Source organism: Cotesia glomerata, linkage group LG1 (genome assembly GCF_020080835.1).
Source record: "Cotesia glomerata isolate CgM1 linkage group LG1, MPM_Cglom_v2.3, whole genome shotgun sequence".
Classification (NCBI taxonomy): domain Eukaryota; kingdom Metazoa; phylum Arthropoda; class Insecta; order Hymenoptera; family Braconidae; genus Cotesia; species Cotesia glomerata.
In genome coordinates, this window is record NC_058158.1 from 4,103,359 (window position 1) to 4,117,655 (window position 14,297).

The 14,297-nt window shown below is 32.8% G+C and overlaps 2 protein-coding genes across 4 annotated transcripts in view; one reads left to right on the forward strand and one right to left on the reverse strand.

The window, feature by feature from the left end:
• LOC123275252 (tubulin polyglutamylase TTLL4-like) overlaps positions 1–14,297 on the forward strand; it is a 139,131-nt gene that overhangs the window by 1,254 nt on the left and 123,580 nt on the right. The window contains exon 1 of one of the 3 annotated variants that reach the window (XM_044743244.1): positions 50–430. The exons of the other annotated variants lie outside the window; for them this stretch is intronic. The gene's annotated coding sequence lies outside the window, so the exon portion shown is untranslated. Of the gene's footprint in view, positions 1–49; positions 431–14,297 lie in introns of those variants that run through there. 3 annotated transcript variants of the gene reach the window in all.
• Positions 1,036–3,523, reverse strand: LOC123275256 (enhancer of split m7 protein-like). Its single transcript, XM_044743247.1, has 2 exons — positions 3,036–3,523; positions 1,036–2,833 (listed from the first exon to the last, which is right to left on the reverse strand). Exons 1-2 carry the CDS (start codon positions 3,108–3,110, stop codon positions 2,261–2,263), a joined length of 648 nt encoding a protein of 215 aa, XP_044599182.1. The 5' UTR covers positions 3,111–3,523; the 3' UTR covers positions 1,036–2,260.

Genomic DNA, 14,297 nt, shown 5'->3' on the forward strand with positions numbered 1-14,297 from the left:
TATATTTCCCAATGCATCACCCCAATAAATATGACAGTCAAGTGTTATAAAGACTCGCACAGTGAGGAGTATCATGAGGAACTCGGTCGTCATAACCATATTTACAAATTTTTTTAGCGTTACCGCACGTGTATGACACACAACACACTGTTGCTTCGACAATAATTTTTAGTTCAATGTCAGTTTGTGTTAATCAATCCAACTGTGACAAACTTATTTCAGTGGCCTAATTTAGTATGTCCGCAGTTGGTTTGCTAAAAAATCTTACGGTTGTATTTTAAAAGTTTTACGGAGTAATTTCGATATTAAATCCATCTAAAATGGTGTTTACTTGGTCTTGTTTTTTTCTTCGCTTCATTTTATGAAATATCTATGCTTTGTTATTATTGAACGCTGAGTTTCTGTTCAAGTGTCAGTATATTTTGATAACGTGAGTTTTTTTAATTTAAAATAATCAAAGATTTTTTTTTAATAACATTTTCAACTAAATTATTTGAAATTAATCAATTATTTTCAGTAATTTTTTTTTTTTTTTTTTTAATTTGAACTATTATAAATAAAATTTAAAGTTATTCATAAATAAGAAGCTAAAAAATTTTTTTTTCATAACTTTAACAATTATATTAGTCTAAATCTGATGTCATTAGCAATGAATTCAAATATTTTCTCGATTAGTAATTAAAATAAAAATTACTTTGAGTAATTTGAAAAATATTACAATGAGTTATTTTAAAATACTGACTAAGTGATTAAATGATTTGTGACTATAAAAGTGAAAATAAAAGACAAAATTTCAGCCAATGTTGCAAAGATGTTAAAAACAGCATCAACTATAATGAAATGATTCATGAAACTTGAACCGATGTCACAACAAAATAAATTATAACTGTATATATATATATATATATATATATATATATATATATATATATATATATATATATATATATATATATATATATATATATATATGAATAGTAAGGATATGCTAGGTCAGGGTTGTATAGTAACTAAAATAAACAAAATTCAAGGTGATTTATATTGAAATTAATTAAATTTTTATTTTCTTAAAAAATCTAGTATCATCTACTACCAACTGCATCTCTCTTTACATTTAAATATCACAGGTACTCGTTTCTCTATCACAAGACCCTCTACTCGGTCATTTTTTTTATCAACTTTTTTTACAAAAAATGACGATAACAATTTTCAAGGATCTGATGATCGATATTTTGTCGAAAACAATTTTTTTTTAATTTTTTTTAATTTTTTTTTTTTTTTTTTTTTTTTTTTTTTTTTTTAATAACAGACCGAGGCGAGGCACAAGTTTCGGCGCTTAAATAATTAATTAACAACATTGCACTCGCTCAATTACATATTTTAAAAAATAATAATCATAATAATAATAATAATAATAATAATTAATCAATTACATAAAAGAATCTACTTGCGCCGAAACAGTTAAAAAATCAATTGGTCAATAAAAGTATGAAATTAAACAGTACAATAAAAATGTTGGAGCAAAAAAATATTCTAACTCTAAACCAATAAAAGTAAATTAAAGCTTAACCACTTGGCATATTCATTTGAAATATAACCACACGTTAAAAGTGGCCTTGACAATTAACGAGATCAGAATGTCTTAATCTCTCCTAAAACAAATTCTATTGAAATGATTTGCTATTTTAAGAATCGTTTCCTTTGTATTTTGTCGTACTTGTTTGATTTTTTTTTTTTTTTAATAACGCAAAATACCAACAGATCGATTTGAGCAATTCGAGGTGTCTTATATTTATTATTTAAATCTACTATACTTTAATAAAATTTAATAACCATCTAATGCGTGGTCGTTGATTGAAGAATCGATGATTATTAGTCTCTTCTTTTAGTTATTCTTCTCGTCTTCTCTTGTTTGATCCCAGATCAACGTGTAATTATTAGGACCTCCATTGAATCACAGTCCAGTCGTCTATATCATCGCCAGCTCCATTAATAATTGTATAGACATTTTAGCTCAGCAGAAGTCGTTTAATAATTATTTTTCTTCTCTTTCTCCTCCTCCTTTTTCTTCCTAATAGTATTTTTTTGTACAGCAGAATTTAATTCCACTGCACAGTTGGCTGTCTGCCCTGAGTGATTCGGCCAATTCTCACAGTCAATATATATAGATACATGTACTTATATAATGAAAATTACAGTAGTACGTAGTAAAGTGTAAGGTCGTTAATCCCAATTGAATTGATGAATTCAACGAATTTCATTACCATGGTCGCCAGACAGGTTCGTTGGGTTTCGCGACTTTTAGTAATCCTTGGTGAGTTTGTGTCGAGAAATTTGTTTCGCCTTCTGCTGATCGTCCAACTGGAGATGGCTGGCTGGAGGCTGGTGTCAATGGCATCGAGTATTCCGATGAATTCGAGGACTCGCTGCACACTGACGGCGAGGACTGAGGTGGTGGTGGGGTCGACACGTGAATAGTCAGAGGTCCGGTTTTGTCCATTGAGATGAGTTTGTGACCGAGGTGGGTCATCAGCTTGGTTCCCAGCGCTACGTCTACTCCGGGTGTTTCTGCAAGGCAGCGGCTGACTTCGTTGGCACAGTGAGTGTATCCAGCGCGGAATCGATCTGAGTCGAGCACGGGGTTAGCTGACAGGCGTTGTTGACGTTGGAGTTTGTGGAGGTGACGGACTGTCAGTTCGAGGATGTCGGCTTTTTCGAGTTTCGCTACGTTTTCACCGTCACCAGCGAGCGCGGTCACCATCAGGTCCTTGAGCTCGTCGAGGCAACGATTGATGCGAGCTCGTCGTTTGCGTTCAAGCATTGGTTTCATAACCTGATTAACAAAAATGATAGTCACCATTAGTCACTGAATTTTTTTTAAATTATATTTTGTAGTTTGAAAAAAAAATTAAATAAAATTTTTTTTTAATAAAAAAAATTAAAAATTTTAATTTAATAAAAAAAATTAAAAATTTTAATTTAATTTAATTTTTGAAAAAAAAAAAATTTTTTTTTAAACGGATTAAGATCCTTACCTTTCTGTATTGATAAGTTCTGGAGATTGGTTGTTCTTGCCCATCGACAATCATCATTTGCTCGTGCATCTGCATCTTGTGTTGTTATTGTTGTTGTTGATAAATAAATTAATCCTTTGATTAGTCACTGAGAGTTGAACACAAAATAACACAAGTGTCCAACAATTCACTGAATACTCAATCAATATTAAAGTGAGTTAATAGCGATTACGAGTTAACACTTAATAACGTGTAATTATTAGTGAATGAAAATAAATGTATACAGACTTCGACTTTAAACCGCGTGCGGTGGTAATATAAAATGTAAAGATTGCTTGTGAAGCGCACCGTACGAGAGTCAAAGCAGAAATGTGGAGATGACGACGTAACAGGGATCCTTATATACGGGAGCACAAGTGAGCGCTGGTAGGGATAGAATAGAGGGGAAAGATATCGGGGTTGGTGATGGGGACGAGCCTTCCGTGGGAACGCGCCGTGGAGCTTGGTTCCCAAGCAAGCACACCACCTGTAAGCGGCAGCTGCCAGACACGCGCCCACACCAAGCCATCGTCACCGTTTTAGTGTCTTTTTCTCTACTCCAGTATTACTGATACTTAAGTATCCTTCTTCTTTACTCTCTATACATGTATAATATAATACTAACTGTTGGTTAAACGCGCAATGCACTGCGATAACTGCACTCAATACATACACTGAGGATAACTTTTTCTCTTTCTTTAACTTATTCAGTGATGTCATGGATACGTCGCTCCCAGTCTAGCCGCTTATATTCACAACTACGTGATATAAACCCATATCTCTGATTGTGAGTTTAGTTGCTACTCTTCGACCATTCTCGTTAAAACTTAAGCCTTTACCGGCACTACCACGGCAATCCAACCTCCGAACGGGTTTCTCTATTCATAATTTTTATTTAACGACTTTTATTCTCAACACTTTTGAGTTATTTTCAGACAACTATACTTTTTATCTTTTATTTAAAACCAATTCATCGGCTCTCTTCCTCTTGGAAACTTTTATCTTCTACAGATACATCCTTTGGTTCGTGATATGTTACATTAATATCTAGTTATCATGACCATTAAATTTTTTATCAATTTGTAATTTCAACTCTAAGTTGCGATGAATCCCTCAGGCATCCACATGCTTATTTTTTTTATTTTTTTCATGAGGTAATAACTAATAAGTAAGTGCTACAAGAACTGTCTGTTGGATATTAGTTTTTTTTGTTTCGTATCGAGCTTTCGTGATTTCGATCCTTCTGTACCTGGTTGAATTTGACTCAGAATGTATTAAGTGTGCAATATTGAGCAGCACCAAGCTCGTTCTTGATTGTTCGTTATTCGCTCGGTCAGTTGCACTTTGAAATGCATTTTAACATACTGTAAGCGCTAGATAAGGATAAGTGACCATGCAATTCACTCGTTGTACGATTAGTCATCTCAAGACGAGTGTCGCTTAATGACTAAGTCAGAGACCGGAGTGAGGTACAAGAGTCGCATGTGGATACTTATGTGGATGTATGTTGCATATTCTTATTACTTATATATTGCAGTACATGTATGTTGGCTAGCTCGAGTATCGGTGTAGGAAGAAACCGCACGAGGCACAGCTCGTGGATAATATATATATGTACTTATTATATGTATTTTTTTTATAATATAGATGTAGGTTTTATTTGCCTGCGCGTGATATCAATTGTAAGTCACGCGTGGATTATCCTTGGGAATTAAATTACCCCTTATTGTCAATTATTTCAATTATTTTACTAATTTTATAACAATACATGTTTATTTATAATGTATAAAATGCGGATTTATTTAGGTCGTAAGATAATTATTATATGTTGAGAAAAAAGTAAATTTGCTTATTTTAAATTATACTAATTTAATGTAATTTGAAAGCAATAAAAAGAATAATAATATATATTTTTATTATCTGTTTAGTAGTATTTAGTTAAATGAATTTTAATAACTGAAAAAATTCTGCGGATCTTGTATAATTATTTTTTACGATTATTTTTGGATTTTATAATACATACTCGCATTAAATTTTAATTAAAAGACATACACAGACGTATAAACATCGCGAGACTTGAAGAATGTATAAAAATGAGTAAAAAAACGTTTTAAAAATTACAACTTCGTGCATAAAGTAATCTTAAGTCCTGAGAAACGACTGGCAACCATTTCAGATGTTTTTAAAATGTTCTTCTCTACCAGTATTTAGCTTTCAAGACACACGCATACATATATGTATATTCTTAGCAATCGTTTTTAAACTGGCAGCTTCCCGGAGAATTACACATCCTCTTATATCTTTTTAATTTTTATATTTTTTTTATACCTCATCCCTAATATTTATTCCTTTTCGCCGCGTCCGCGTCGTTTTCATTATGTAGTTTTTTTTATTTTTTTTTGTTTTTAGTTTACTTTTTTCAACCATCAACTTCTGTCTTGGTCTATCTATTCCCATTTATTTCTCCTCGACACCACGGCATTTAAAAGTCGTTTGCAAATATATAATTATAGCGAAACACTACTGGTACTTCCACTCTACTCGCATCTCTCGCGTTCGCTTATCTGGATCGTCTAGTAGCTTGATTGCTACTGCATTTTACTACTATCTTACCTCTGGCGTTTAATTTACGATATTAAATCGCAATTTTAATACATTATTATTTATTTTTTTAATTCTTTTTTTACGATTCTGCATTCATTATTGTCAACTTTTTTTCACCGAAGATCATTCAAGATACTTATAGATGATTAAATCACGGATAAAAAAAAAGTATATTGATAATAAAAAAATGCATTTATATTATCCTCCTCGACGCATGATATGGTAAGCTCAAAGTCTTATAATGTACCGAACATAATCGTTGATTATCTTCCCGTAATTTCCTATTCGATAATAACAATAATGATGATGTACTGACGAAGAAGAATTCAGTTCATTAAAATGATACACTGATGGGTGGAATAATAGTAAATGCGGGATGAGGATGCGCACGTGTCCAAAAATTTACGCGTCAATTTGCTCGCACGTGCGTCGCTCTTATTCGAAATCACTCGGGAGGATTCTTTATAGATAAATAATAAAAATAACGAATAAAAAAATAAAACTAAAGAGAGAGATCAATCCAAGTCGAATTTGCAAGAGGTATATTGAACCGAAAAGCTCTCGTGGGGCCAGTTAATGTTAGGACACGTGTACATTGAAATTTTTCTTGGATAGGGAGTAGAGCTCGTGATATAGGACTGTATATATTTAGCTGAAAAATCACGTATTCGTTATAGAGCCCTTGGTCAAGTCTAGAGTATAGAGCACATATAGTATTATGTATATAAAAAAAAAAGAAACGCGACAGCACGTGCCGTGGGTTTAACACGTGGCGTGAATTACATCGTGGTACAATCAGACGGAAGGAAATAACTCAACCCGTGTGTGTTGCTTATCAGTAAGAACACTTGGTTCAACTTGGCCTCGTTCAATATGTGTAATACGACAGAAAGTGTGAGAGAGAGAGGAAAAGAATGCTTGTATACGTGCATGTTATATACGTACTTAGTGTGTAGTATGTGGTGTAGTGCCCAAGCGTGTTATGTATTATTCATGAATGGATTTGATTAAAAAAATAGAAACTACGTTTCAAGTCTACGCTAATTTCAATATCACGTTAGATTTTATTTTGTTAATATTGCCCCGATTTATCATATAATTTATTGAAACTTTTTTTTTTGTCCAAAAAAATTTCAAGTACTCAAGTGTAAAATTAAAATTTAACAGCGATGAACACAAAAAAGGCTGTAATTTTAGTTTTTAATAACTAAAGTATTTGGTAAATTACCGTAGCGTGTTGTCGGCTGCTGACATTCCTGCGAATTTTCTCACATACCTTTTCTGGTTGAATCCCCGTCGACCGTATGTGTATATACGCTTTTTTTTTGTCTATTAAATACTTTCCCATGTGCCGATCTCAATTGCACACCCGGGCACATGCTTGAGGGGCCTTATTAGTACATCAGCTGTCCCGAGAACATATGTCACATCGTGGCACGAGCCACGAAATCGTTTTGAGCCCCCCTGCATATTCTTACTTTTTCCCCTACCCTTTAAATCCATTTACTTATACATACACATGCTCACAAGCATATATTACATTTATATTGTAAACATAGTATCTCCATAACTGTATAATTTACCCCTCTAAAAGTCCAACTCTAGTATCATCCCCTTACTTTTATTATTATCATTACTATTATTATTTTTTCTGACCATCATATTATACGTATAAACCGCTAGTATTTCTATTTCTATTCTCCCCTGTACTGACTCGTAATATTAGTTCGCACGCGTCACTTTATCCACTACAAGAGTTATACAGGAATAATAATGCGGGTCTTGAGAGAGAGTAGACTACTAAGCAATATATATACATATATAACAGACAATACAATCGTCGAGTTGACACGGTATGTAAACCAAACCGGGTGTTGAGGGGAAAACAAGGTGGGCTTAATGTTCAAACCCTAAAAAGACAAATGACATTTACAAATGGAATTACTGATGTTGATTGCAAATGAAACAAAACCACGTGCGTTATTTCCGTGAGAACTGATTTAAAAATACCGGATATCCAGGTTACTTTTGTTCCGCCCTCATACTTGTCATCGTCTTGGATTTTATTGCTCCTTTTAATAAATAATATAATCATTACAATAATACTGGCTACATTGCACACATCGAATATTAAAAAAATTTAACTATTTTATTTAACAAACAATATACATTCAAACAATGTACATTGTACAATAAACTCGAGCTCTGTTGTATCGGTCTAATATGCAATTCAAGTTACCTGACGACATTTGCTAAAGGACAAGGGTCATACGATTTACGTATTTATTTATTTTTATCTTAAATTTATTTATTATACCAACGTATACTTTGTATCACCGATATATTTATTGATAATGCTTGACAACCAATATTTAATATACACAATATATAATATATAATATATTTGAAACGCGTTACTTACAAATGAATGCAAATTGCATTCTTGGTAATGTAATAATATAAATAATAATGTTATCATTATTACACAGCGAGTTTAGCAGTAAGCAGTGTGATGTGAATGAATGAAGCGCTGATTAGTTGATTCTTAGGTATCGTGTGACTTTAACCAATTGACTCGGGTAGAAAAAGACTAGAGCATGTATGTATGTATTATATATTATATAAAGAGAGTTGAATAAAATATGGGTAATAGATATCACTGTTTCACTAATGTAATGTAAGAGATTCAAATGACCCGGTACAATGTACTCCATCTGTTAATATACTTATATGTATGTGAGAGCTGTCTGCATATGTGTATGTATGTATATATGCAGGATTAAAAGATATATAAACATAATACAAGAACTCGGGTTTTTCTCACGAAGTCGAGTTCACCTGACGTAAGTGCAAAATGAGCTGAGAAAAGAGACAACTGAACAGTTATACTGTTAACTCACATATTCCTATTGGTATTATTATTGGCAATGCGCTATTCCAGTATTTCTTGAAAATAACTCAAGTTAATATATTGTTGCTGTCAAGTACTGGATACATATATATTTATGTATGTTTTATGATCATTATTATTATCATTATCATCACCATTATGTAGAGACTCTCACTTGTGTACTGTATTACATTGAATGTGGCTTTTAATCGTACGGCGCCTCGTTCTCCGCACGTGCTTATATACTATATACCGATCCTATCAACTTATATTCTTCTATATACACCCGTATGTATAAATAAATGGATATATACTATTTATAAGCGCAGGCAAATAATTCTCAACAATAGATCCTTTAGATAAAACTTTTAGAGTGATGAATTAACTTTTACTCTCCTCTTTACTCGGCTACAGTAACATTATACATATCTATCTTATATTTTTTAAAGTATTCTATTCTTTATACTTAAATTTATTATTATTTATTATTTATATAAAATAATTTCCTTCTTAGTCTACGAAGGAATAAATACTTGTAATTTATAAACATGATACATTTATAAAAATAAAATGAATAAGCAACGTACATATCATAAGTATCAGAAAACACGCAACTCGCAAGTGTTTGCGTTTTTAATAATTCATTGTGTTCAAATATGTACTAAAGTACAACAGACGATATTCTCCGAATGCGGTATAACCCAATACAAGTGACGGTTGTTTTTTATTGATTACGAATTTCATTATTTATTTTTATCTTGGAAACCCATTCGCTTCAGTATGTATATAGAGGATAAGAAAATAGCTTCGACAAGTTGGCCTTCGATCAGCACGTGCGCGTACTCCGAACTATACCACATTACATATTACTGTACACTTGCGTGAGTCTTGGGTCTCAACTCTTGTACATATTTTGAATCAAGAAAAAAAGAATTAAGTTTGTATGTTATATATAACATACTGAAACGAAGTATAATATATTCCACGGGCTGAGTTGATATAATATGGAGTACACTGCCCAAGTTACGTATATATATTTTCGAAACTTGTCCAGTGTATGTTTGTTTTATTTTTTGATATTATTTTTTTTTTATCTTACTCATTTGCTCGCTCGCTCACTTACTTTTGAATTAACTGTACAATAAGTCACGTGTGGTGACACTTGTTCCGATAAAGTTGCTCGTATATATTGTAACAGAAGTAATGTACAACACCAACAACCGATTTCATATTAAAATTAATTGCTTATTTGACACGTGCTCAAGTACTCAGTAACTTTACACGTGTACTGTCAAGATCATTTTAGATTTTTTATTTTAGTTATTATCGGTTTTTTTTATAATTTTACAATCAATAAGTCAATGTAAAAATATACCGGTAAAGTTAGGGGGGGGGGGGAAATGGGGTACTTAAGAAACCGTTATGATTTTAAGGACTTAAATATGTTGATTTTTCTCGTTTTCAGTCGTAATTGAAGGAAAATAATCAAATTTCAAGTTGCCGTAGAAAAAAAATTTTTTTTCTCCCCTCCGGGCGGAAAGCGTCAATTTTCCACCCGCTGCGCTAAATGAAAATGCCGCTTTCCGCCTCCGTCGAGGAGAAAAATAGTATTCTCACCACAGGCAGGAAATAAGAAAGCCTCAGATCACATGTTTGTCGACCTCGGCTTCGCCTCGGTCAACAATTACATGTAATCTGAGACATTTCTTATTTTCCTGCCCTAGGTAAGAAAAATACTATTTTTTGCGGGCAAAATGGGGTACCCCCTGAAAAAGTGAAAAAAAATTTCATTATCTGAAAATGAAATGTCGTTAAAAAAATAACATTTTCTTATTGATAAGTCTACGAAAGAACCCAGAGAGATGAACAAATCACCCAAAAAAGAAACATTGTTATAGTTGACGCAATATACTCCTAACAAAAATTGAGTTAGCAAAAAAAATTTTTTTATTTTGTAGTAATTTTTGATGGGTTTTGCTTGAGTAAAAATAATATCAAGATAAAAAAAAGAGTTCCCTTGAGAAGATTCTAATTTTTGGATCTCCCGATGAAAAATTTTTTAGACATAGTTCTCACGTAATTCCAAGCAATAGCACGAAAAAAAAACAATCGTAATTTTTTTGCACTCTCTTTCTTGGTTTAGGGATTCAGGAAAATTTTTTCAAATTGAATGATCTTGTAGGCCTGAAGATCTTACTTTTTAAATTAAATATCTCACAAGCCCACCAAATGATTTTGAAGAATCTGGCGGCCTCTGACACAGTTTTCTGAGCATTGATAGTTAAATTATGACATAAAAAATTATCCGAGAATAAATTTCGAAGTTATTTGAAAAAGACATTCTTTTAGAATGGTTAGTTTACACAGAAAAAAAGGTTCACTTGAGCCAAGAAAATATTTTTCTTCCTAATTATTTCCTTGAGCGAAAAAAAAATGTTCTTTTTGACACAAGAAATTTCACTTATTCCAACAAAATTAACTCTCTTGTTTTAAGAAATATGTATCTTGATCCAAGAAAATTTATTTAAGTCAAGAAAATCTTCTTGTTTTGAGAAAATTCAGTCTCTTGCTCCAAAAAATTAAATATAAAGATAGAAGTAAATTTTCATTAATATTTTTATTGATTAACATATCAAATGGGAAGATCAAATAATGTTGAATCATTTTTTTTTCCATTCAATATGTATAATTGCACGCTAAAATAATATAAAATCGGTATCAAATATTCAAGAGAAAAATTTTCTCAAGGTGAGAAAATTTTTTTCTCAGCTGAAGTAGGTAGCACTGCTTCCCTAAAGTATCTAAAAATCTTGATCAAATGTAAAAATTTATTGCATCAAGTATTTATGATAATTTGAATTAAGAAAAAATTACTTCCACCAAGAATAGAATTTCAAGAAAAATTTTTATTTCGGGCAACACAACTTTAGTCTTTCTTCAGGCACCTGAAAATTTTCTTGAGCTAAGAATTTTGTTCTCCAGTCAAGAAATTTTTCTTTCTGTGTAAGATTTTTCTTCGACACATTAGAGGTTTACACTCACATACACACACGCCGACAGATATCCTCGTAGGAATATTAAGAACTAGTTCCTAGGACCTTAAAAATGTGAAGATCAGATTAGAACTTGATTTTCGAAAACTGGCATGGAACCAATGACTCCCCGATTTTTTTTTTTTTTTTTAATCATTCATTTGTAAAGCGAGAACTTAAAAATTTAGAAAAAGTAATCGTGGATGTGAAAAAAAAATTATTACGATGCACAATAACGATAAAAATTACTGTAAGAAAAGTTAGAAAAAAAAATTTTTTTTTGTTTTTTTAATTAAAAAATTTTTTTTTCTTTTAAATTGTAGGAAATGACGTTAAAATATATTTTAGGAAGCTGAAAGAGCTTTTTGGAAAAAAAAAATTTTCTTACGAAATTTTGGGGGTGCCCCATTTTGCCACCCCTACTCCATTTTGCCCCTCTCCTCCCCTATATGTTGGAAAATTTTTAAAAATATACCAAACTAACACTAATTGACTAATAAAACCATCAAACATAAATAATAATTAATTTTATAAATATATAAAGATAATGAAGGATACATTGTCGAATGCATAAAGATAAATTGTTAAAAAGAAATAATTTTATGACAGGATAAATGATAAATCTTGATAAATCCTCCCTTATACTTAATCGCAATAAGACGTTTGGTACTATCGAAAGTATTACCGAGGATATAATCTCAATTTAGCTTTAAAGTATGTGTATCTACAGAGTTAAAGAGGATCGGATGCAAATGACGGTACGCGTATGCCCAGAAGACGAACCGATCGTTTACTCGTTAAATCTGGGAGCAATTGCCCACGCGAGAACCCATTATATTGGCTCATTATCGTCGTCAATCTTATAGATTTTATTTTACTTTTTTTTCATTTTATGTTTATCCCTGCTATGCAGTGTGTGCCCTGTCTCGACGCCTAATCGGGGCCTTACGCATGTGTGTGTATACATGTAGACGTTTAAGTCTCGTTCCACATTTTTGTTGTTGGTCACGTCAACCGTATCTGCTCATCGTCTTGGTTGTATCGCCGACCCACATCGAAAATAACTAGTCTAGTGTAGCATCATTATTGACCGGTTTGATATAAACTTGCACCGCGTAAATTGGTAGTCTAGCGTGTAAAGAAGCAAGATAAAATGTTTAAGTGACACAAAAAAAAAGAGTACTTTACGGCAAATAAAAAGCACGAGAGAAAAATAATGATAAAAAAAGCTGATGGCGTCTTAGATTTCTTTTCTTTGGACGGTAACCAAGAGCTGGTGGGCGGACGAGTAAAACCGAAACCCTCGAGGGGGATTTTAGGGTGAGACAGCTAACAACAGGCTGCTCCTGCTCCTACTGCTGCTGCTGGTCGTCCGGGTTTCGCACGTGCTCGATTTTCCCACGAGTTGGCCGCAGCCGGCAGTCTTCAAGCTCTTCGAACTTCTTTTTAGTTTGTTTCACGTGTGAGTGTGTGTATGTATGTTTGTATTTGTATTTGTGCGTATACTTCGTAGAAGGAGCATAAATTTAATACGTAAAGAGCGCGAGAAGGACAGAGAGAAGTTAGTCGGATGAAGTAAAGAAGTAAACCCATGCCACGGGCCCCATTGTGTCGAGCACGAGCGGCAAAATGCTGATGCTCACCCATGCCCAGGGAGGTCCTCTCTCAATTGAAAGATAAAACAAGGCCCGAAAATGCACACAACTGTAGTTAAACGCTGCTTCTGCTACTGATTCTTCGTTCTTCGGCTGCTGTTCGACCCCCTCGATATATGTCCGATGTATTTTTACTCACATTCGTATACAAATTATTCTACAATAAATCGATTTTATTTAACTTCCCACCCGTATTATCTTCAATTTGTCTTCACTCACTAATTTATCTCTCTAATTATAAATTATGACATTAGAGTTTTTTTCCAACAATTTTATTCTTAATGTAATAACGATGAATCATTTTTCGACAAAGTATAATACTGTTGGTATCGCGAAGATTTGAGTGGAATTTGAGAAGTAAATAAGACATCGTCATTGTCGGCGTCTCACTTACATTAAACTCAAAGATATTTAATTCAGTGATGTGTATAAGTCATACACTATTCTTCGCAGGAAAAGACCACCTATATGCCACACATAACATGAGAATGAGAGGAAGGCAGGTACACATGCGATTAAATTCCACAGCCACTGACTCACGCGGATTCTCCGAAAGTCTGGACCCTTGTACCCTCGCACAGTATAATATCAAACTAAAAGCTAAAAAAATATTAAATTATAAATAAAAATAAAGAGAGAGTTTAGTAGTATAGTCATCGCAGTGTGATTTTTCATGTATCAGCAGATGTTCTATCCTCTTTTAAGCTTCTTTATTACGTACCTTGCATCTACAATCTCTCATCCTCAAAATATTTATCACGTTCTAAGTTCCGAGGCTCTCTCTCGTGTTTCTGCTTATAAAATTTTAATTTTCACCCTTATTTTTTGTCTTTTTTATTTCTCAAAGTTTTATTGCTGATGAGATTTTTTGCCGTTCTTAAAAGACCGATAGTCATTAATGTTTAATGATGGTTTTCCCGCAATCCCAGAACTGAGCTGCCGATGGTGAGGATAAGAATAAAAGACGTACAACAGATACAAAAGCAACACAAGGACGAAAAAATAACGAGAGATATATTTAGAGAAGTCAATCAGACATCAGACAGCAAAGTACTGCCAACAT

Excerpts from the sequence above, each read along its gene's own strand:
- LOC123275256 (XM_044743247.1), bottom strand. The coding sequence starts at position 3,110 with ATGCAGATGCACGAGCAAATGATGATTGTCGATGGGCAAGAACAACCA. Across the intron at positions 2,834-3,035 it reads GAACTTATCAATACAGAAAG|GTTATGAAACCAATGCTTGA; the intron begins GTAAGGATCTTA and ends TTTGTTAATCAG.